At 41.3% G+C, this 25,560-nt stretch overlaps 1 protein-coding gene across 1 annotated transcript in view; it reads left to right on the top strand.

Annotated features, from left to right (window-relative positions):
* ADCY5 (adenylate cyclase 5) overlaps window positions 1-25,560 on the top strand; it is an 89,721-nt gene that overhangs the window by 19,828 nt on the left and 44,333 nt on the right. The window contains exons 3-7 of the mRNA XM_009865253.1: window positions 11,337-11,448; window positions 11,637-11,764; window positions 14,898-15,056; window positions 16,082-16,223; window positions 25,263-25,403. Coding sequence (XP_009863555.1) covers window positions 11,337-11,448; window positions 11,637-11,764; window positions 14,898-15,056; window positions 16,082-16,223; window positions 25,263-25,403 — 682 coding nt within the window. The remainder of the gene's footprint in view (window positions 1-11,336; window positions 11,449-11,636; window positions 11,765-14,897; window positions 15,057-16,081; window positions 16,224-25,262; window positions 25,404-25,560) is intronic.

Genomic DNA, 25,560 nt, shown 5'->3' with positions numbered 1-25,560 from the left:
CCTGCTTTGCCGTAGTTTTACCACATGATCACAGAATCATAGAATGGCCTAGGCTGGAAGAGACCTTGGAGATCATTTAATCCAACCTCCCTGTTGGCCGAATGGGGATCGAACCCGCGACCTTGGTGTTATCAGCACCACATTCTAACCAACTGAGTTAACCAACCCCCTATGATCTTGAGCCCCTTTATATTTTTCTATAGAGCATACTGCTGTCTCTGCAAAACAGTGCACTGTTGTTTTCCTAGCACCAATGGCATTTTAACAATTGCTTCACGGCAGTTTGAAGACTCGTCTACTTAAGAATCTAGAGATGCAATCATACATTTTATTTAATTAAGACATTTGAAACAGAGCCAACTAAGTAACTGATCACAGAATCAAATGGTAGGCTGTCAAAGATAAACTCAAGGTGTCCTGATAGACAGTATTTTGACCAGCGTAATAAAACAGAAGTGCTGTAAATGTTTTCTGATATTACAGTATGTAATCTGAATGCCATAAAGTAGATTTAACACTGCTTACTATCTATGAAATAATAGACATATGCAAAGTACTTGGAATATGAGGTGTGCTAGGGGCTGAAGAGGTACACAGAATTTAATATTCCCTGTTCACGGATTATCTTTGCGTAGAAATACTCAATAGTGAGCTCACCTATACTGCCTTCTAAGGGGACATGGTTTTACTGGTGGTATTGATTCTACAGAATTTCATGCTATTTGGATTGTTTCTCCATGGCAGTGGGAGTTTCCTATGTCCCCAAAGGGAACGAAAAATAGATGTCAACTCAAGTGACATTGATCAGTTGTGATGTGATGGTAGATCACATCCTGAAAAGGAAACAAGGCCCTTAAAGTTAGGTGGAGCCCTTGTAAAGTTGGGAGAATTTTACTCATGGGTTGAGGATATCTGTTCAGTACTGGTTCTTATTAGGTAAGGAGTATTAATTTACTATACGACAACCTGATAACAAGTTCAATTTCCTGCAGGATCTTTTTCCTTTTGGTCTAGTTAAAGATGTCCCTGTTTACTGCAGGGGGTTGGATTAGGTGACCCTTAAAGGTCCCTTCCAGCCCAACACATTCTATGTTTCTATGATTTAATTCTGAAATTATGGCCTATCTCACTGAAAACATCATGTGGTTTATTATTAAATATATTATCAGGTTTGTTTATTAATTAATAAGTTGATCCTTCCATTAATGAGCTGTACCGTTTTCTCTGGCCAGCCATTTTACCTTTCAAAATAACTATGAAAGAATATCTGCATTTTTAAATTTCTTTCCTACTGATGTTGCATTAGTGTTTCCCAGAAAGGTGGCCATTAGGAAATGCGCACAGTTAAGTTTCTCTGTATGGTTTGAGTCCATTTATTGTTTCATCGTTGTCATTTTAAGAACAAAACAGCCTGATTACATTTAAAAGTATAGACATGAGGAGTCAGCAAGTCGACTCAAGTTGTTCATTCCAAAATGGGCAGTAAGACTGTTATTCTTGTTCTTCAGTGATCAAGTTTCCCAGCAAATGGCCACTTCAGTGTTACTGACCTAGTAATCTCCCAAACACGAAGAGTGGGGAACTGTGATGGTGTTCTGTGGATACAGAACATCGCAACACTTGTCCATTCCAAGCTTATCCATGAAACAGTCTCCATGCTTTGGTACCTACTCTCCTTGGGAAAATGAGATAACTGTAGGAAAGGAATAGTTGCTCCTTTATGTTTTAAATTATGACATTTATATACTAATGTACTGTTTTCATTATGTAGTGACTTTGCAGAGGGAAAACACTGACTTACCAAAATTGCAAGGTAAGTAAATCACAAAAGGACAGGACCCTGGGGAAACTAGTGGAGAGAGTGAGGAAGAAGTAAGGTTAGTTTGAAATGCATGCACAATTACTGCAGCTTCTTGGGTAGGGAGTACAAAAGCATCGTTGTTTGTCTGGATATCCATGATATCATGGAAGAACAGGCTGAATACAGTTTACAGAGCTATGAAGAGCTCATTCTTTCACCACCAAAGGCAAAGACCTGAGCAATATATAACAGAAAGCATCCCAAGCTTGATTAGGTGCTGCTATCAATCTCTATTGCATGTACCAGACCCAGGACATACATGTGAAACTGTTAACTGTCTGTACCAAAATTTATGACTCTGTTCTGTTCTCTGACAACGGATTGATTTCTGGCACACAGCATCTATGCAACAGGTTGTCTTTTGTTTTAATACTTAATTTTTTTAGTTGTTTCTCTTTCCTGTTGTGCTGCTTCTATGGCTTCAGCCACTTCTGCAAGCCATTCTCTCGAAGGAGGACAAGGTGGAATAGTGCCAGACTCCTGCAACTGTGGTGGTAATGGATAGTCCCTTCTTGCAGAATTCTTTTATCTCTATCTTCCTTCTTGTTGGCTTTTGGCAGTCTTTTGACATCAGAGATTGCCCTAATGCCAGAAAACAGACTGCAAGAATGCTCACAGCAAAAAGTATGCCTGAAGTTCAAAAACCAGAAAATAATATGGCTTTTCCTTTTTGTTTCTTATGCAGTTCTGGATTTCAGGCTGTCTTGTGGGATAAATGAATCTGAGATTTATTTTGGTGTGGCCTGGATCCAGCTCCAGTTTGGACAGACCTGCCAGCTCTTTTTCACTGATCAGGCAAACCCGAGTGAGTCTGGGCTTGCTTGGAGCGAAGAAAAGGCACATGGCCGGGGTCAACAGTACGCACAGTTCCTTTGCACCTTTCTGCAAAAGGCCATATGTATCCTTCAGCTTTGCCTTTCCACACTTCCCTGGAGCTGGAATGGATTTGGCATCTTACATGGTTTCTCCTCTGACCAGAACAGTTGGAAAAGTTTTCATGTTCCCATCAGTCCTTCTTAGATACATGAAAAAAAGTGCAAAATCCCTCCTTAATAACCCAGAATCCCGTTCAAGCTGCTTGAATTTCTTTTTCATGTTCGACAGAAAGCGACATCTAATTTGTTTTGCGATGATGGAGTAATAAAATTCCTTCCACTCATCTCAGAGACATCTATAACATGCTCCACCTATAGTTTGGCTGGTAGCCACTGCATAGCTATCTTTATTTGTTTTGCCTTCCCCAAATAGTTTTCCTTCCCAAAAGACTATTTATTACTTCTCTTTCCAGCGAAGAATCAATCTGATTAAATATAGGCTGCTGAAATAGGAAAATCCTCTAATGCAAGATGTTTAGAGGGAGAGTATAGCAGGTTTTTCATGTTTAAAATAAAAAATGAGCACTGATGCTGCTTAGCTATAACTAAGTTCCAATAACTGGGGTTGCTACTCATGCTTGTAAACTGCAAACCTAGGAAGGTCATGGAAAAACTTTTTCCTGTCTGACTGGTGCAGTCTTCCCCTTCTAGTTGGTGATTTCAGGATCTTGATTTCTTCTCATATCCTGTGTTGACAGTGAAGGCCAGACCACAGGCATTGAGGTGAGGAGCACTGAGCATGATGGAAAATACGGTGCCTTTTTTCTCAGCAGCTCTCGAGTGCCAGCAGGGTCAGACACTCTCAGCAGGGCATTCCCAGGAGCACATTGCTAATGCAGAGAGAGCTGCAACCACAAATGCTGAGACTTTGTGCTGGAGATGTGCATCTCCCAGCTCAGTCCCCCAGGCAGATCTAACCTCCGGTAACACTCATTTGAGAGCAAACATGGGAAAAATCAAGTAAGGGCAGGGTTCTGCAGTTTATGTCTTTGCGATGAGCCTTGCTGTTGTCACGCAGTGGTTCTGTGGATGGCAGTCTGCACGTTGCTACCAGTGTCTCTGAGAGCCATCTGGTCTCCTGCTTGTCGATTTTTAATCTGTCACCAGTTTCAGTTGGTATGGTCTTGCAGAGTGAACTTCTGAAAGAATAGAGAAGGAGGCTTTCTGCCTTTTGCTGTAAAGAAAAAAAGTGAAAAACCTCACAGTTTTCTGGGGGCTTGTGTGTATTTTCTCCTTTTCTGTGCTATTCTGTCTCTGAAGTATTGCTTTCCTTACCACAGCATTTGTGTACATACCTGCTTTCTCACCTTCTTGAGCCAGGTGGGAGCCAGCATCACTGATCTTAAGATGGAGCATGGTCACAGCGCACAATGAAGTCCCAATTCCCAAGTGGGAGATGTGCCAGCTGATGTGGCACAGAAGTGCTAGGACTCATTTGAAACAATAGATGATTTCCGATACTAAAACACATCTTCTCTGACATGACCATATAAGTTCAGGAAAGAGAGTATATGTTTTCACCTTTGGGGTTTTTTTTTCCCATGACTGTAGGAGAAGGAAATATTTTAACGCTTGGTTTGTCTGATGTCCTGCTGTTCTGGAGAACATTTTTTGCACTGCTAAGGTTAAGACCTTAGCCTGTCACACAGATATCCCTAGAGAGCAAGACTGACGTGTCATTGAGACCTGAGTTAGTCTGGAAGTAGCTTGCAGCCTTTGCTGGACCAGGCACTGGACTGTCACTCAGCACGATGGTCTGTGTGGGCCACTTCATCGTCCTTAGGGGAGTTTTGCTGCCCTTGCTCACGCTTGTGCTGCTTCACCTTGATATGCTGCCTGACTGTGGTCACTGTGCCACTGCTGTGAACTTGTCCTCAGCTTGTTTTGGTTTGTCCTTTCTTCCTTTTGTTGCTGCTATTAAATTCAGGAGAGGAAGAGCATTATGAGATGTTCTTAATGTTTCTGGAAGTTGAAATCTTTTTCGTCCATAGGGTGGGTACAGGACAGAGCACACAAGGGACCTTCTTGTCATCCCATCCCCAAGAGGCTATAGCTGGAAAAGAGAGACTGGGTGTATCTTGTTCCTATTCTAGGAACTTCTAGATGAACTTAATACTATGTTTATGCTGCTGGAGCTGGAAAATAACTTCTGGGCTTACAGTGCTGGCAGGGAACTGGCTTTTAAACAGATGTCCAAGTGTGAAAATTGACTAATTTACAAACTGCTCAGGAGATGCTCCCACCTTAGAGATACTCAAAAGACATCTGAACATGATCTTGGGTAACCAGCTCTAGGTGGCCTTGCTTGAGCAGCAGGATTGGACAAGATGACCTCCAGAAGTCCCTTCCAACCTTAACCATTCTGTCATTCTGTGAAAGTGGAGTTTGGTGTTAAGGGCTCAAACCAGCCTTTCAACTGAGAGTTTTGTCATTTTCATCCCAGTCCATTGTTCTTTCTTCTTACATGTTCATGGCATGGCTTAATGACATGCAACACCAATAGCAGCAGATGATGTTGTAAAATGACCCTGAGACACTATTCTCACCAATTAGCCTGGTGAATTCACTGACTGTGCCTACAGCAAATGGCTTTCTCTTGTCACACCTTTGCTTATGAATGCTTGTATTTAGTGAACAATGATTATTTTATTATGGTACCTGAACTTTTTGTTCTCTTATAGATAATGTCCGTTGCAGTAAAAGACCATGGCTTTGATTCACATGCAGTCAGATGCACTTTCTGGTTTTATGTCATTAAAGCTCACCGAGTCTGGGGTTTTGTTCTGTTTCCCATGCAGTGCCTGTGGTGTTCAGTTTCCAGTAACACATGGTGTTTATATTCATGACTGGCATTACTGTTGTGATGGTGATACGGTTTGTGTTTCTTGCCTCGCTTGATTTATGTTGTGACTGGCGTGCATGGTACGCACATGCCTCGAAATAGAACACGACTGGTTTTTTGTTTTTACATTAGAAGCACTGATGATTTAATTTAGCATTTTGAATAATCCTGCATTTGCAGGGAAACCTGGCTGTGCCATGTCCCTCCTTTAATAACTCAATTAGCTTCAGACATTTAAGGCAGCACTTCAAAATCATACTCTGGAGATGTGTATGGTTTTTAAGTCTCATGTGTGTTTCCTGCTTCCCACCTGTCCTTAGCTCTTCCTACTCCTTGCGTCATTCTTTGCTTTCTGCCAGGATCTTTCCCCTTCTCACACTCTTGCTAAGAACCTTGTCCTTTGCCATCCGAAAGATCTTGTGATACTTCCGCCTCAGGGTACGTTAGCAATGCAGTCACAGCAAGGATCACCTGAATTACACAAGCTGGTTTTAAATGACCTGCAGCAGTAGGGCCTGAGGTGCAGTGGGATGGACGTGAGCACAGACTGGGAAAGGAGCCCAAGATGGGCAGGCTCACGCTGCTGAGCTCTGGGATGTGACACTGAGGCTGGTGCCTGAGCCACCTGCCCCTGTGTGTCTTAACTGTTCTGTGAGTGCATTACAGACCAAAAGATGGGAAAGCTGAGCTCAGCACTTTGCGACTTTTCTCCTCTTGGCTCTGCATCTTAGCTGCTCCTCTCTCCACTTCACCTCACTCTGCCTTTGCAGCTCTGTGAAGCACTCTGCGAAAAGCATCTAGACCTCTTGCTCATGGAGGTCTCGCCGCCCACAGTGATGGTGGTGGTTTTGGTAAGGGCTGGCATCCCTGTGGCAGTGGCAGCTAGAGCTGTGCCCAGCCTGCCCTGTGCTGCCTATCAGCCCTGGGCTCCCGGAATCAGCAGGAGCCAGCGGCGCGGGAGTGCTCCAGTTCGGGTGTCTGCCTTTCTTGCTCCCCTGCCTGGGGCTTGGGCGAGAGCAGGCAGGTATTGGGCTGGTCCCTAAGCAGAGAGGATGGCAGGATCTGGAAGATACTCAAGCTTCCTTTCACCTTTCTTCCCTGTCAGCATCATGAGCCACGTAGGGCCACAGGCAGAAGACTGAGCTTGCCTTGTACAGCTATGAAATCTTGAGCTAGTCCTTGCTGGAAATAGGAGCTGAAATAGGAGCTTAGGGAAGTATTCACCTCTACCCTACAACACAATTTGTCGTACTTTTCGACTAAAATTAAACAGAAGTAATTTAAGAAAAACTTATAAAATGAATGATAACTCCCCTTTTCTTGTCTGTCTTTCTGAGACCTTTGTTACTGCTGGACAGAACCCAATCAGATGGTAAATCTGAAAGCAATGACGGAGTGGAAAATATATCAAGAGCTCTAAAGCCGTTACAACATTTTAATTGCATGCTAAACTGGTTTTTCCACAAAGCAGTAGCCTTCCAGAGAAAGAGACGGGGACCAGGGACTGATAATAATTGCTGACGCCCAGGCTGCAGATTGTGTGGTCAGTCTCTTCCAGTCAGCTTTAGCTAATAGTATTTCTAAACCACTACCTTACTTATCTCACGATATTTTATAGCTAAAATTATTATTTCATTTGACCTTTTGTTGACCACTGTCATTTACCCTGCATTCTGGCACAGGGAAGGCCTATTACTGGTATTGTGCTCCTACCAGCAAGGAAATGCCTTGCCCTCTGAAGACTGACAAATAGTTGACTTGAGTTATGCTCTTCATCACAATCATCCATCACCATCATCCAATAATAAAATCTTTTCATTGCTAAGGGTAGTCTGACATGAAAAACTGAGGTGTGGAGTGAAGACCTAAGGGTAGTGTGGAAGCTGTGTTTAAACTCTAAGGCTCCTGGTCTGGATAAGATGCACTGTCAGGATGGGGAGATGCTCCTGCAACTTCACTGCATATGTTGTTTGTAAGAAGTTACAGTGGGCTTTGTTTTTAAAGAAGAGTTCAGACTAAGCACACAATGGTTATCATGTGCTGTTCCCTGATGGCTATTGTAAAAGAAATCTATTTTTTCCCTAGTTGCTTCTGGGCTGTTGGGTATTTTACAGGGAGAAGGTTGAATTTAAGAATGACTTCAGCTAATAACAAAAGGAACAGAAGTGACATGGCACAGCACCACATAGACAGGTCCCTATTCCTTCCTCATGGGTCATTAGCAGCCTTGGCAGAGGTAAACCCGGTTGTTGTCTGTGCTGCTGGAGCTGCAGTGCTGGAGGGAGTGTGTGAAAGGAACAGGTTAGGCAGGAGTAAAATGTGATTTAGTGACTTTCAGACCTCGCTGTTGAGAGCAGAGGGTAGAAAGGCTTCGGGCTGGGTTCCTGTTTGCAAGGGATGTTTTCTCTGACAGCAATTTTTCCAGTCTCCAGCCACACATGTGTCTTTCCACTCTCTGTCTTCCGTTTCCAGATGCACTCTGCCATCTCCCACATTCTCCTTTCCATACCCTGATGAGGGTTTCTATTCCCTGCAGCCCAGGTGTCCCTGGCAGTGTTTTCTGATAGCTCACTGCCGGAGCTATTTGGGTACAGAGCAGGTCACACAGCTGTCTCAAGCCTCTAATGGAACATGCTCAAGCGCTTCAAGATGTTCTTATGTTCCTCGTTTAGCTGACATGGAAGAAGGGTGAGGGTTTGGACTGTGCAGGTAGATACCTTCATGTTAATCACAAAGTATGGAAAAACTGAGTTATGCAAAAGATTTAATGTATAACCAGTTCTGAGTAGGTTTTCTTATGAAGAGCAAAAAGCATGCACCAGGTGAAGCTCTTCCCCTTACTGCCAAGCATCGTGTCTATGTTCAAGAGTGAGAAAAGACTTGGAGCATCTAAAACAAGTGTTGCAGTTCATTCCTTTGCTGTAGTTAAAACCGAACTTCTTTTTCCTTGACTTCCCTCTCACAAATTTTTACAGTCTTCATTGAAATTGTTTCATGCATCCCTCTTTCCTCAGACAAAACATTCATTCTGAGAGGCATCTCACCTAGGAAATGTTGGCTTCCTAACAGGGGTGTCAGTGTTAACTTCCCAATATTGCGATTGACTTGTGTGCAGAATGCATTTGTGATTCCCATCATGCAACCTTTCCAGGTTTTACTCTCATAAGAAACCCTTTTGTAGTGCTTATAATTTTAGTTTTCTAGAACTTGGCCAGAGAGCTGTATGTGGAGCTGGCAACCATGCTGTCCTTGGAAGTACAAGACAAGAATCAAGAAGGAGATAGCTGCTGAATTTGAACAAAGACCAATTTGCTCATCACCTGTAGGTTACAAATTTGAGAAAGTGCTGTAATCGAGTAGTTTCTATTTGAAAAGGCATAAATCTGTGCATAGGATAGCTCTATAGGTCTCTGCTGATTACTTCAATTGCCTGGTTGAAAATATTGCTGTGATTTAACTTCTAGGAATGTCCTGTCCATTTATCTGTCATGATAGCAATGGAGAATGGAGGGAGCAACTTTCAGTCATTTATCCATGTTTATTAGGACACTATGCTAGCACTAATTTTCTCAATGAGGCATGAGGAGAAGGCTGAGGGCATTCCTATGTAGCATTTTCAGACATACGCATTGCTGTCTGAACGTCAGAGCAGCAATCGCTCTTTATTCCTCCTGCTGTAACACATGGCTGCTGCCACACGCACACAAGCAAAAAGTGTGGACGTGTCCACGGGTGAGGAATTTGCAATTTGCCCCACTCTGGAAGAGGAACGTGCTTACAACATGACACGTTTTGTTACTGCCACTAGAACTGGAGACATTTCCTATTTGTACATGACATATTAACACATGCTTAAGTTGCTTAGCTACCAGTACAGACATCTCTAAGATTTTGGTTGATTTCAAGTATGTTTCTTCAGGAGGTTTAGTTTGATTTGTAAATATGGGAAATGATGATTTATTTTTTGTGTATTTTCTCAAGTATTTAAAAATTGGCAAAGTGTATTTTGATTCAGACATCCCTGCGTTCCTGTCTTGCTTTTTTCTTGCACATTTTTGTCTCAGTCTAACAAAGAAATATTTAATGCAGTGTGTTTCGCTGATGATTTATTGGATTTGAAATGTAGAAGGAAAATATGAAAAGCATGCCAGGATTGAAACGTGTTTCAGGAGTGGCAAAAAATGCTTGCGAAGATGTTTTTTTGTTGCCTTTGCTTTCTGCCTGAAGACATCACAAGGAATTCCAAGTGAAAGCGCAGCCTCCGCAATTTGCCTAAAACATGTTGGAGTTTTGTTTTACAAAGAAGAAACGATTCCAAACTTTTCATTTCTCTTCCTATTTCAGTACAGCTTGACGCAATAATCAACTTCAAAGAAGAAATCAATCACTCAATAAATGTTCCAACATACAAGTATAGCTTATGAATTTTATATTTATATAAACGTGTTGTGCATATATGCATTTTATCTTAGATCTATATAGACATAGTCCAGTGCTTGTTTTACTTAATAGTTTTAAATTTAGCATAATGACTGTGTTTGATTACAAATCAATAATTAGAATGTTGTAATTATCAGCAAGACAGAATCTTTTTCCAGTTTTTAAAAAAAATAATCTTTGCAGTACAACATTAAAATTAATGGAAACTGAAGAATCACCATTAATACTTGTGATTTAAATAACTGTGCTTTCAAAACAGCCCATGCTGCTTTCAGAGGGCTTTTCCAGTCCATCCTGGGAGGATGAGAGTGATTCGGTATCCCTGTCGCAACAGCAGAGGTTTGCCTCAGTTGGCAAGGGTTGTGCCTGTCTTGTTTGACAGAAAGCTGGGCGCTGCCTGTAGGTGTATGTTTTTATAGTGTTTCAGGGGCTAAGCCAGCTGGAAGGTGTGGTACAGTTGGGAGGTTTTGTTTCTGTAATGCTTTTAAAGCTGAGCAAGCAGAAAAAAAAAAAAAAAAAAAAAAAAAAAAAAGGCAACGAGTGAAAAGTGTGTACATGTGTACAGCTGGGCAAGGAGTACAATCAACCAGTGGAGATTTCCATCTCCTGAGAATGAACAGCGTAAAAGCCAGAGGGTAAGTCTTCTGCAGGACAGCCAAACGTGTTAGGGTCAAACGTGCCCTCGCCCCAGCTTTGTGCATTTGCAGCACCGCAGGAGTGTGTGAGCCAGGCACATGGTACGGCACCGGCACTGCCGGACACGGGGCTGGGCTGCGTGCGTGAGGGCACACCACCAAAGCACGGGTGAAAATCGTGGGAGGCAGGTTAAGGTTGTTCACCTGCGGGGGAAGCGGGCAGAGGAGTGCAGATTTTCTGCAGTGGAGTTAAGACACGGGCGATGTTATTGAGCGGGGAGGTTGAGGAATGTGAATAAAATGGGTGTTGATTTTATAGCTGGGCTGACCTGGTCGTTGTGTAGGCGTGCCTTGTTGTTAACGATGCCTGATAGCATTATCATGCCACCACCAGCTCCCAGCATACTGCACATTTTCTGGACGTGGGGCAGGGGTGAAAGGCATGTTGGGTTTGCTCATCCTTTCTAATCTCTGGAAGCATTGAGGCCGTGCCCCTCAGGGCTTTATGTGTGATAGAGGCTGTTTCATAAGGTGACTTTAGGGGTGCTCATCTCCTTTCTGCTATAAGGCTGGGACACCCCTACATGCCTCTCCATCCTTGGACTTATACCCCAGAACTTACACAAAGATCAGCAACAAATTTTGTGACACTTGCTTTTTTCTTTTCTCTTTTTTCCCAAAAGCATACTCTTTGCAGACATAGAAGGTTTCACAAGTCTGGCCTCCCAGTGCACTGCTCAGGAGCTGGTCATGACGCTGAATGAACTCTTTGCCAGATTTGATAAGCTAGCAGCAGTAAGTTTTCTATTATAATTCTGATTTTATTTTTTTCTGTTGCAAAAGTGACATACTGTGCTGGTTCACTGGACTTCTGTAAATATTCACTGCCCTAAAAGGCAAGCTATTGCAAACATGAATATCAGCTGAATATTTCTTTCCTTTTTTTTTTTTTTTTTTTTTTTAGATAAACCATTTTTTTTTAGGAGAACCACTGTTTACGTATCAAGATTCTGGGTGATTGCTATTACTGTGTGTCTGGGTTGCCAGAAGCAAGAGCCGACCATGCCCACTGCTGTGTTGAAATGGGAATGGATATGATAGAAGCCATCTCGTAAGTACCATATTCCCCACGGAGAATTTCAGAGTAGGTAGCAAGTAGATTCTGTTTCCCGTTAGGTCTTCCTTGCATAAGTGGCAAGGTAGTCAAACCAGGGAGCTGATGCCAGCAAAAAGGGAGACCAGCTAGTGCAAGAAAAGAAAAATGCAGTGAAGGTTTGACAGCAGACAGACAGACACTTGAGTCCATCACAGCCATGTAGATATCAGAGCTCAATCTCCTGATGAGAAAGGCAGAGGTTACTGTAATTACTGCAAGTCTCACTCCCAAAGGACAATTCCAGGGAATTACAGAAGTGAGAAATCAGAGGATTAACACTAGTTTTATTAAATTTCAGTCACTCTTCACTTATCTGTCTTTAAAACAGCTTTTTACTCACCTTAAAATTCCTCTGCTAAGGTCTGTCTTGCCTAGTTTACCTAATCCTTTTGCATGTGTCCCTGTGCCAGAAAGGTCAGATTCAAGACTTTCTTACTTTAGTGAAATTAGTTATCAAAGAAAACCATGAAGTTGGTCTGGCACAGGCAGGGACAGATCCCTGGTGCATTTTCGTTTATTTCCATTTACTTTTCCATCTTTATTTTTTTCTTTTGAAATCTATTCTGAGGCTTTGTCTGATTCTGAGGTCAGACTCGGAGTCCTGTGTTTGTGCAGACCATTCCTGTCTTTAGAGAGTAACAAATATGGGACCTGTATGTAGTTCTATTACTTGGAGGATGGCAGGCAATGATGAGTATTGCTTGCATTGGACATGAGCTTTCACAGGCCAATTCTTTTAGAATTCAGGGATGAAGATTTACTATTGCTTTGCACCAGTCTCCTTTTGGGGTTTGTGTGCAAAACAGAAAATAAAAGGAGTTGCAAGTAACCAGTTTTCAGTAGCCCTCGAAAGGATGCTATTTCTTCCACGTGAAGTACAATTAAGTGGCGGGTGACAAAATATCGTGTCAAGAAGCAGCAATTCTTAGCCACCAGCCCTACAAAGAAGACACTGTGTACATCTCCCAGAAAACTCTTGCTTTTTGCAGTAGTTGTCCTGATGAAATCCAGAGACCTTGATACATTGCTGTGTAATCCCCCACAAGGTTGAGTAACGCCAGAATGTCTAGACCTCATTGATTAAGCGCAACCCACCTTACCTTGAAATAAACATGTAGCTGAAGTGCACTCAGTGTTTGTTTACAAATAGCTCTTCAGCAGCCTTTAAAACTTGTTTTCCACTTGATGTATGATGAATACACTTAACAATCTTATCTCTTAATAAGTCTGGAAGGTGACTCTCTTCTCACTACTCCTGCTTCCCCCCCAGTCTCCCTCTCCCCTAAGGATCAAGATAAGAGGTTTCATAATTAAGGTAACCAATTGCTACTGAGCATTTGATTGCAAGTAACAAATAGCTACTGAACTTTTGATTGCAGGCTTCACCAACACTGGGCCCTGCCTGTAGGCTGATTTCATCTGTGCACAATAACAGCAGGGAGCGTTACTCCCCATCAGAAAGATGGAATTATATTCACTAGTATAAATGAACTTGGGGAAAAAAAAGAAAGAAAAAAAAAAGGAAGGAACCAAATATTTCATTCATCTCTAAAGGGTAACCAAACTCACCTGTTTGCTGCAAAGTCTGGAGAAAGTCACCTTCACATCAACAACTCTGCTGGGAGAAGTTCCTTGGTCTTGTGTCAGTAACGTGGCTTGGCAGAGGGTAGAGTAGGGTTTGTAGTTACTTGCACAGCATGTTCTTTCTCCCTCCCCTGTGCTGTACCCACACCGCAGCTGCTGTTGTCCTTGCAAGTGTTATGGCTGCAGCTGCGTTTTCATTACCCCAGGTCCTGTTGCTTTCTCAAGTGCTGTGCTTGGAGCTCTTTCAGTTCATAAGCCTATGGCACCTTCCCCATAGGCACCTTCCCCTCCCTACCAGAGAACTTCTGCCTTCTGTTGGTAAAAATAACTTCAGTGAGTAGAGAGTGAAACCTAAGGTAGGGATTGTAAGGAAGAAGGTACTGTAAGATGGTAGGTACTGTTTCAACAAAACGTCATCTTGAATAGTCTTTTAAGGGGCATATTACATGGTGAACAGTGAACTAGAGTCCAGAATTGGTCTATCTTTAATCATTCATTTTCTCTAATTACTAAAGCATAAGTATTAGGTCTGTGTTGATGTTAGGAAGTTGAGGGAACTTACCTGTCCAGAGGATATTATCTAGAAAGGACTAGATGAACCTGGAAACCAAAGAGGATGAAACCTGATAGGTATGAAGTACAACTTCATGTTGCAAGGAATTAACAACTCAAAGGAAAGGACTGTGCTGTAAGATATAGGTGAATTTGCCTATGGAACATGGACATTCTGGGAATGATGCGACTGGTAATAATGAGAAGCAGACTTGTTCTGATGGCCTCATCAAGACTTTCCCCTACCCACATCCCTAAATATATTTTCCATGTAAACAGTTCTCCAAGTTAATTATTGCCCTAAAAGGGCAAAACCTACAAAGTATTCCACCAGTAATTTTGGGAGTGAGCAAGGCATCCAAAAGCTCATTAAAATCAGAGCTTGAATATTTGTAGCTGCCTGTTTGGAGTGACAGCACTCGATGTGATTCTCTGGTTTTGCTACTCTCGCTGCAGCTATAAGCCCTGTTCAAGCTTTCCAACTTCAGTGGAGTCTTTCACACACATATCCTATTTTGTTGGTGGAAGAGTTGATGCTTGGTGCCATACAGAAAAATTAAGATCTCTGCAATAGTTTCCTTTTTTGTCCTTGTGGCATGCTATTACTCTTAATGAGGCTGAGTGCTGACAGGGTTTGTCCAGATTGGTATGGAAATCAGAGACCAATACTTTATCCTGAGCTTTATTTTTTTATGAGATCTTAACTTGACCATAAGTCATGAACATGGATTTACCCCAAGGGCTCCCCTTTCTAATTAGTCTTCTGCTTGGCCAACCAGGCCGTTCAAGAGCAGTACAGTGAGTCTGGTTTGGTTTTGTCATCCTGTGGCTGAGCAGCACCCTGTGAACACATGATACTTTATGGGTCATTATGGATTTTGTGTGCTGGGTGCAAATTTATGCTACCAACTGCAACTTAATAATGTTCTTTTTTTCCCATATCTCTTTTCAGGCTAGTCCGGGAGGTGACAGGAGTAAATGTCAACATGAGAGTTGGAATCCACAGCGGGAGAGTGCACTGCGGGGTCTTGGGCCTTAGGAAGTGGCAGTTTGATGTGTGGTCCAACGACGTTACGTTAGCCAACCACATGGAAGCAGGGGGCAAAGCTGGGTAAGTTGCTTCATCAAAGCTGTTGTGTTAATGTGTGTCTTGTTTTGTGTCTGACATGTCACAACAAGGCGGGGAAATGGGGGACAGAGGTTCAGAGAGTCTGTATGGCTGCAGTAACTGCGGGTGTAGTGTTTTAAGCATGTACCAATGTTAACAAGGTTATTCTGTTCCACATCTACGTGTCTTTGGTTATAGAAAGTCTACAAAATTCCAAGATGGGCATAACCTTCTGTGGTAAGAACTGAATTCTTTCTCTGTAAAACAAAGCTGATACATACAACAGAAGTGAGCAGGTCTGTGCAAGCCCTAGCAGAGCTGGTCACGGTTACAAAGAAATGTGACTGTATGTTAACAGTATTTTCTGGAGAACACCTCTGCTATCAGTGAATATTGTATAAAGCATTGTTTCAGATCAGCCTTTTGTTTTGAAACATTCCTATAAGAGAGCAGAATCTGTTCTTGTTTCACAACTGTAAAGACCAACTGAAGGCAGTTGCTGCCAAATTGATTCTATGAGATAATTTTTCCACATGCCCTTCCATTTTTTGTCTGCTCTGGAAGAAAGTGTAAGACTATAGTTCTTGATAGGATACCTCTACAGGGCATTACTGCACCACAGTGATTAATGTTATACAACAAGAAAATAAATGCTGCAGTATGTATTACAGTGTTTGCTGAGTAGACTTGTCCTTGTGAAGGGCCTGTGTTTGCCAGAAAAATATATCTGCTGTGTGTTAAAGTGAATAGAAGGATGAGTGCTTTATATCTAAGAAGATGCTTATAAGTGGATGTGTAAGATGCTTAACATGAAAACCTCTCTCTTTAAGAAGATGCCTCCTCGCCTGCTTCCTTTAAAATAGATGAAACTCACATACTACATGTGTAAGAGTGGTGGCATGGGTAAATAATTTGGAGTTTATTGCTGATTAGAGCCAGTATATGGAACCTGGCACTGACAGGAACTGGTTTTTAGGGGATAACTTTTCAGAGCCTGCAAAACTGACTTGTCTTTTGTCTCATTCAAGGCGCATCCACATAACCAAAGCAACCCTGAACTATCTCAATGGAGACTATGAGGTGGAGCTGGGCTTTGGAGGGGAACGCAACGCTTATCTGAAAGAGCACAGCATTGAGACCTTCTTGATTGTACGGTGCAGCCAGAAACGGGTAAGCTAATGCAGGTTTAGATATTTTTCCCAATGCACCAAAGTAGAGTGAACACCAGTCTTTATAGATGAGTGGGTTGACCACCAGACCTTCAGTGACAAGAATTCCTCTTTCTCTCTTCTTCCTGAACTTGTGTGTGTGTCTAGAAAGGAGTGTAGCCACCTTCTGCCTAAAGTTTCTGCATCGAGTACTTTCTAGTTCTAGCAAAGAAACTGTGTCCTGAGTTGTTCTCAGAATAATTTTAAAGAATGCTGTTAATACAGATATGTATTTTTCAGTTAAATTTTATAATTGTACAAGTTCTTAAAGCAATACATTAAACCCACAAAGATCTCTTCTCTGTCACATTGCAGACAGAGGTGGTTTTGTCCTCCTGCTCACTGCATTGCTGTGAACTTAAAAATTAGGGCAATTCTTATTACATTTCAGCATCTGTTTCTGAAGATGGGAAAATCTGACCCACTGTAATGATGGATGATCGCTGTGACAGTGAGATGAAATCATTCCTACTGCTATGACATGGGTCAGGCTGCACAAAATAAGGCTATTAGGGCATTACTGACTTGAATTTGAGTCAAGTCGAACTCAGACTTCAGCCAATATACTTTCTCTTGTGATGCTGCCAGTAACAGAAACTAGATTAATGTTATCATTAGTTTGTATTCTTTTAAATAATAGTAGACCGTAATACTATAGAAGTACCTTTTTGACCATCTAGTTTTGCCTAGCCAATAACATTTCTTTAAGTAATTTCTGCACTACAGACACTACTTTCCTATTCACTGTATGGGCAAGTTTATAAAGATTGGCCTGAATTGGAAACCATTTTAAATATTTCTGAATCTAAAACCAATTAAACCTTCCCACAGCTGCAGATATGACTACCATGAGATTAAATGAATTAGTGTTTGTGACATGTTCCAATAGCATGGTTGATTTGAATAATGGTAACACCTATGCAGAAACACTTTGCTGCCATTGCCTCATTTCCCGAGGGAATAGAAGCGTCAAATCTCCTTAATGGATATTGTGTAAAAAATCTCCAAGAAAATCCCTTATCATCTGCTAAAGAGAGGAGCTGATGTTTTGGTTTCTATCTGCTCATAAAATAAATCTTGTTAACAATTGTCAATCTTCAAAAGAGGATTAGAGCTTGCAGTGCAAGATTATTGTTTCCTGAGTATCACTGCCTGTCAGTGGGCCAGCTGATGTTTATACCTAAAACACTTCTTCTTTGCTGAGTAGATTTAAAACCATAAACCAAAATACCCTTATGGTCAAGCTCCATCTCCTGGGGTGGAGAAGCTGTTTTAACTTCTTACATCATGCACTCGCCAAGTTGTCTCCATGTTCTTGTGGAGAACTGAAGGTTTCTCTGGGAAGAAGAGGAAGACCTAAGATCAGGGTTCTGCTTCTTGCTGGTGTAGACAAAAAACCTCAAAATCAGACACACAGAGCACTTGGGACTTGACTTCATTTTAGAACACAGGGGAGACTAGGAGTCGAGGATGCATTTTGACTAGGAGACTGGTCAGAGAATCAGGAGAGATGTGGATTCCATTCAAGACTTAGGTTTTGAGGAACTTGCATCTTTGTGCCTTGATTTTCCATGGTAAAATAAAATGAGTTCCCTGCCTCGTTCTTTAACTTCTTTATGTGTATTTATTGCAGCTCTGTTACACAGCGTAGCCCTTATCTGAAGTCTCTAGGCACTACTATGAAGCTGCTCTAACATGCTGCATCCCAGAGTCACTAAGAATTGGGACATGCACATAGTCTATGTAATTACTGTGCTGAACTGAAACATAAAGAAACTACAACCCAAGGTCACGGATATCAGTGTTTGGAGTTTGTAGGGCTCATGGTTTGCCCATACTGCTACAACTTTCTTGCTCCCTTAGCCATTTTCTATCCCTTTGTGAATAGTTTAAAGTTCTCTCCCTCTTTAAAAACTCATTTTCACATAATATGAAGATCAGAAGTGAGAAAAGCTTTTTTCCATAGTTGTCTTGGTCAGTCTTGAATATTTTGCCTGATGCTTGGCAAAATTCTAGCACTTTACTTTTTCCTTCCGTTTCTGATTGATTTTAATGACTTCTCATGATGTATTTAGCCAGGTTTTCAGTTCAATCTGTTCCAGTAATGGCCATAAAATGTTGAGCTAACTTAGTAATGGGTTCCTGTGAGTCGTGTCTGGGTTCCTGCTGTCCTCACACACAAGGCACAGGATTTGCATTGACCTGAGAGCAGAAGTGTACTTGACCCAAGTAACTGCCTGAGCTATTCCTCAGTTCACACAGGCAGACTGGAATTGTCTGAATACCTGGTCCATCAGTCCCACAGCCATCGAAACCCAACAATACCAGGAGTTATGATGAGTGTATAAAATGAAATGGCATCTGTTCTGTAGCCTTTCTGCTTACTGCTGCTGTGGGGAGCCATAACTTTGAATTTCCTGTCTTTTTTTGTTTGTTTGACTTCTTCATCATGTTAATGCCATTTCTTTGGCACAGGGTAAATGGGAGGAACTTATACTTAATACTTTTGTTCCAGGAAGTCTGACTAGCTCCTTCTTTAAAAATAGGGGCTTTTTCCTTCTTAAGGATGCTGTTAAATGGAATATATTTAGTTGAGTTTTAGGGGGGAATAAGCTAGATTCTGATCATTCAGTCTTTAAATAGCAACCCCAGAGCTGGAAATGTTTTCTATCTGATACACAGAAGATTTGCTTTTTATTGAGAGAGAATAAACTGCAAAGTTTTAAAATCCAGTCTAAGTTTCTCTCTCCTCATCTTTACCTTCAGATCAACTTTCTTCTTTCTGTTTGCCCTGTCATGGGATGATGCTGCTCTGGTGGGTGAGCACTTGCCTGGGAAGAAGGCAGTGCTCAGATACCCTAGAGCAGTGCAGGAGGGACTTTATTATTGCAGTGTTACATTCCCCTCAATAAAAGGTTTCATGAGCTTTTTGAAAGCATAGATCCAAAGTTCCAAATTTGTTTTCCCTCTGCTTGCTTTTGATTCCTTAAGCTAAGGTTTTGATAATTAAAATGTAGAACTGTCTTAACTGTGTGAGATACAAAGGGTGCCATGTATTTCATTGCAATGTGAAGCTGTATAGATATACACGCACACGTATATATACATATGTGTATATATATATATAAAGATAATTCCTGTCATAAAATTAACAGGTTCCACGATAAGGGTCTGTTGAATCTTTTGTTATGGTTTGTTTGCTCCCGTTAGTGCTAGCATTGGGCTGCTCTAAAACTCAGTTGCTCTGGTGCCTGTTTGCTCTGGTTGTCCAGTGTCTGCTGTCAGACAGCAATTGTATCCCCTCTCTCCTTCCTAGCCTTTTTTCTCCTAAAACAAATTCTTCTAATGTCTTCTTGTAATAAAGAAGAGACAATCACAAGCTCTCACAGCAAGCTTTTCATTTTCATGTTTATTAAAGGCAACCTTTAACTTTTGCATAGTTGCATTATCTTGGTGTCTGATATTTATTTTGTGATGAACTAATGTGATTCCTGATAGTGAAATTAAGTCTCTGACTGTAATCTCTAAGTGAACGATCATTCATTTTGTACACTTGAATGTCTCAAGTCCCAATTCTACTATGTTAGTCCTCAAATGTCAGGTGCTAGTACTCCTTTTTTTTCTTATCTGTCAAATACTGTATCTGCTTCTGTCATTGGCTAAGTCTGTCATTGCTACCCTTGGTACCAGATACGATAAGAAAAAGATGAAACATAATCTGCCCCAAGACTAAGCTCTGAGTAGCTCTAGTAGTAACTTTCATCCAGCCCAATACTATCTCATTCAAATCCATCTCTCGCCATTTCACTGGAAACCAGCTCTATTCCCAGCGTCATATTCCCTGTCTGTCTTAGCCATTACTCTCCAACACAGAATTCTTCTATGGAAGAAACAAGGCCAGTGAGAGCTACTGTATTTTTTCTGTTTAGAAAATCTTGGATGCTCTCAAGACTGTTAATCCAAGCCCAGCATTCGCTGCTCTACAAGTTCAGTGTCGTGATCCCTGACTAAGTAGTTATTAGAAGTATCTGTCACCAGAATCAAAATTGCAGTTGGCAGCTTTACACAAGTCTGGGATGGAGATTGTCCTTCTGACTTGGGCACATCCCACTTAAGTGTTGCTTCCAGCTTAGTCATGTTGTCTGTTTATAACCCTACACTTACAATCCCTCTCCCCTTATGCTTCTGCTGTGGCAATAGTGATTATCTTAAGAGAAATCTGTTCCTTCAGCTGTACAGTAATGTCGATTTTTAATTTTCTGTTATCCTTGCATGATATAGGGTGGCTTACACAGACTGACCTCTGCCCTTATTCAATCTTTTTCTTATTCATTTGGATATATATCTCTAATGGACTTAACACCTGAGCATGAAAGGCATATAGGAATTCTCCAAGATCTTTGCCTTTCCTCCATGACTGCCTTTGCATCTTCATTCTTTATCTGAAAGTCACTATTCCCGGATAAACAGTGACATCATCTAGAATTACTATTACCCAGATCTTTACTGATTCCCAGACTTAACACTGAAGCATTTTAGTGAACTACCCAGCATTACTCAGTACAATGTCTTTATCCTTCTACAGAGTATATTTGTTTTAGTCTTGTTATACTTTTTTAAATTTACCCTCTAGGCTGTAGCATCCCTAACACACAACTCTGTGCCTCTACCTCCACAACTTTTATTCTGTCCTTCTGCATTTTATTCAGAACGTGCTATTCTATCACTTCCGTGCTATTCTTCCTGTACACAGTTTAATTATTGGTGTAGTTTCCAGTAGTCCTTGTTCTTGTGCAGCCCAAGTTTCAGAGTTTGTAGAGGAGCAGGTCACTTGGTGTTGTTGGCAACTTTCACCTCTTCTTTGAGATCAGGTGCTGCACTAATTTGCAGCAGAACTACTCATCACTTCTAAATTTGATAAAAGCTTTACTCTGATAGGGGTGGAAAGGTATGTGTTTGGAGGAGTGGGAAACAGACCTTAAGGTGAATAGGATTTTAACAACCCATTAGGTTTGCAGCTAGTTTTATTGTCCTCAGCATTGTCAGAATTCTTGGGAACTGCTTATTTTTGAACACAAGTGGAAACAAAATGCGACTGTCAACAGATAGCAATGCTGCTGACTAAACACGCTGTGCAGAGTGCACAAAGTTGGCAAGCTGAAAAAATGTTTATTTTTTTCTAATGTCTTTCAGTTGCAGTAAACATGGGTGTTTCTTTTAACAATAGCAGGTACACAACAGTTTCAGAAAGGATTGTTGATGGTGGCCTTAAAACAGCTCAACAAAGCCTTGGCTGCAACCCCTAGAAAAACAATTCTCATTCTTTTCTAAATAGCGTCCTGAAACTCCATCCAGCTGAAGAAACAAAATGGTCCTTTAAACGTTGTGCATGTGACTCTCTTAAAACACAATCAATCTAATGTGATGATTTCTCCATTTAACAGATTTAATCACAGCTCGGCAGGGTTCCACTCGTGTAAATTTATGAAGACAATGGTTTGGAGCATGTAGCATTGCAAGAAATATCATTTACATGTCAATAGGACTTCATGACAATTTAAAGAATAATATGTAGCCGAATCTGAAATGGCTGATCCATGCTCAGATTTCATTGCTTTGTTGCACTGATAGTGATCAATATGCTGGAACACTAAAGAATTAACAGGCATTCTTGATGCAATTGATAAGTATAAGAAACTCTCAGCTATTTCTGTAGTTTTACTATACCATTACTGTAGCTCACTGTGTGGGAACTGGTGGTGGGAACATAATAAAACCTCTGGGAATAAGATTTACAGTCTCTTTGCGAGTCCAGATTTGAAAAGTTCCCACAACAGCTTTCTGGAGTTTAGCCGCTTTAAATCTGCAAAACTCATTGCTATCAGAAACTTTTCCACCTGCTGCTGTTGTTGGTAGTACCTGTAATGAGTAGGATTGAAAGGCATATCACGTCTCCCTTTTCTTCTTTCCAATCCTGTTATGCCTTCTGTAGCCTGTGTGTAAGTTGTCCTCATGCTGTCAGTTAGCCACGAAGAAACAGAGGAGGGATACTCATAAATTTCCACAACAGAACTGTGATCCTTCTAAGTTTTCATTTTGCGAGTCTTATCATCACAAGTGAACAAGTGACTCTTCAGAAAATAAATTGGCTTAACTTTTTAAAATATCATGTTTTTTAAAAGTATTTTTAATAAGTATTGATGCTAACAACAATCCTATTGCCCAGGATAATATAGTAGCACAGTAACGTTGGAAACAAAAAATCCACTATGCTTGTTCAAAATATTGCTGAAACATAGTTCACAATCCAGTGGAAACCTTCCACAGCGGGTGGGGAGAAATACTGCCAGAGTTCATGTAGCCATGGAAAATTTACAGTGCCTGACCTCACGGATAGGCACCAGCGATCTCAGAAGTATATGTTTACCCCTTTGTCCCACCCGTAACTCAACCCAGATGTGTCAATAAACATGTATGAGATCTTCTATTCCCTTCACATTGGTCAGGTGATGCTCTAGTCACCAGCACTAGCAGCAGGTAGAAGGGTTACTCAGACTGAGAGGGCTTAGTATATCTGCTTGAATTTTTAGCATTAAAGCTTTTCTTAAATTCTAACCAAATATAGTAGCCCATAGAGGGAAGCCTGCCGTATGTATCTTTTATCATCTGTTGATCTAAAGGCGTTTGTAATAGATTTGCTTTTATAGGTCTCCAGACTAGTTTTAGTAACTGGGTTTTTCGATCACTTTTGGTTTTAAACCCTTCACTAACTTGTAGTAAAATGGATTGACAGTGACACTTCTATTACTGAATACAATATTTACTTGGAGATGATGAAACTCTACTTTCCTACCAGTTTTCTGGCATCACATCATAGAAGAAAGAAGCATAACTATGAAAAAGATTGCATAACTGAAAAAAAAACCGTAAGAGCCGTGGCTTTTAAAAAACAAAACTTCAACTCAAATCTGGACATCAGTGTTGCATCACATTAGTGTATTTTTAGAAACATTTAAAACGTGGCTCTCCTGGAGGTTATCCAGTGGCTCTGTCATGATTGCTCATGTGAAATTCAGCTGATGCCAAGAGATGGATGAAACAGGGGTGGGTTTGATGAGGGGATGCAGGGGGCTCTTGCTGTCCTGGGGGTGTGCGGTGTGGGAGCCTGTATGGTTCTCCCCAGCAAACACCCCAGGGGAGCTGACAGCTGCCTTAAGCTTGCTGCCTCTGAGTTTCCTTGAGATCCTACACTTGTCATCTCGGCTGGGTGGAAAAGCATCTTTGGTGGCAGCCTGGGGCTGCAGTGACCACTGCTCCTTGCTGTCACGGGGCCAGCTGGGTGGCCGGCACAGGGTCCTGTCGCAAGGGGCACCATGTTCCCAGCCCTACAGCAGCACTACGTTCCCGAGAACTCTTGGAGCCTGCGTGGGGAGCTGGTGGTCTCATGGGAAATGTTGTCATCGTAGCTGTCTCTTCTTTGCAAGAAAAGAGGTGACGAGTTCCCATGCTTGTCAATCAGACAGGTTTCCCCAGCACTGAATCTTAGCAGACTTTTTTTAAAAAAATAATAATTTCTTTTAAAAGAAAGATAATTTAAAGCACTGTAATACTTGACATTTAACTCTCTGGTTACCATGGAAATAACACCAGGTATTTTGCAAACTCCTGACAGGTACAAGTTACAGTGAGTAGTGGAGAATCAAAATAAATAGGTTGGGAAAGCAGACTCCAGGCAATAAAAGATGTGGACCTACCTGTACTGTCATACAACACTTGAACCAAAATTCTAGAGTTTAAAGCAACTGATGCTTTCTTTTTAAGTTATTCACTTGTCTGAACACTTTCTGAAATCCAAAATTAACTATTATTTCTAATATTTTCAGTAATCTCGTGAAAGCAGCAGTTTAATCTCTCAAGTAATAAGCAATCAAGTTGTAGCTATCCTTACCGTCCAAATTTTCAAGCTCTCCAGAGTTTGTCACTTCTAAGCAAGGATGTAATAATTGCCCCCTCTTCTGAGTCAGTACAGGTGAACTGCACAGTCCTCACTGAGCAGGTCTTCAGTGCAGTCCTTTTAGAGAAGATTGACGGGCTTGACCTTGTGCAATAAATTCCCATCTTTCTGCAGAACACATTCCACATGGAAACCTGCGTGTCTTTTTAGTTAGAGAATATATTCAAAATAATGAACTAAGTAGTCTCTTTAGCCTGGTTATATGCTGCACTTCTGTACTCTCGTAACTGCTATTAAGCTTCCGTGAAACCTTTCTGACAGACCCTATGCAAACCTCACAGTAAGCTCAAGTTACAACCAAGATTCAAAATCAGCTCTAATAACAAAATTGAAGAATTCCAAACTTCAGGAAAGTTAGTGTTGATGATAAAATTTGCAATTTGCGTTAGGGTAGAGGAGACTATTTTGTCACACTGCAATAGCATTATCCTTAACAGATATGCAGTTGTTTGCAAGATTTACATGCTCTCCTGGAAAGATTGTCTTGCAAGTGTGGAAATTTATTTGCATGTACCTACAGAGAAAGGTGTCATTTATTCCTGTACCTTCAGGAAGCTTAAAGGCTCCTCTTCTTCAACCAGATAGCTCTGTATGTCATTTCTCTTGCAGATGCACCAGTCTTTTTTTTGAGGACCCTATATGAAGTACCTGAGCTTGAAATTGCAATTTCCTATCTGAAATTACTCAATTTACTAAAAAAGAAACTAGACACCCTATTTTGGAACCCTCCCTGTATTTACCTATATTATGGTGGTTTTTCAAATCAAGCAAAGACTAAAATAGTGGGCATGACTTAGGGGCAGGTGTTCTAAAGAATAAGAAAAGAAACAGTGGACTGGAGCTGCTCCTCATCAGTGGCCACTTCATAAAGTTCAAGGCACAAAGCCAGCTTCTGGAGTAAGAAATCTGAAGTGAGATGTTTGGTGAATGACTGCCACATAAATGTTTCAAAATTTATTCTGTATTTCTCTCTCGTTTGTATTTCAGAAAGACGAGAAAGCCACAATAGCCAAGATGAACCGTCAGCGGGCTAATTCCATCAGCCATAACCCATCACACTGGGGTGTTGACCGGCCATTTTACAACCACCTTGGAGCTCACCAGGTCTCCAAGGAGATGAAGAGAATGGTAATGCATTGCTTTATGGACTTTAATTTCTTTTCTTCTTAATACCGCATTATATATCCCTCCCTGCTCTATCTGAAGGTTTTTGCAGTCCCGAAGGTGGTTTCCAAATGGGGGTGGTAAATTCTGCTTTGACTCCAGAAAAAATAATCGGTACATC

Source organism: Apaloderma vittatum, unplaced genomic scaffold (genome assembly GCF_000703405.1).
Source record: "Apaloderma vittatum isolate BGI_N311 unplaced genomic scaffold, ASM70340v1 scaffold2442, whole genome shotgun sequence".
In the NCBI taxonomy this organism is placed as follows: Eukaryota; Metazoa; Chordata; class Aves; order Trogoniformes; family Trogonidae; genus Apaloderma; species Apaloderma vittatum.
Note: the sequence above shows the minus strand (reverse complement) of the source record. Positions and strands in the feature narration are given on the sequence as shown.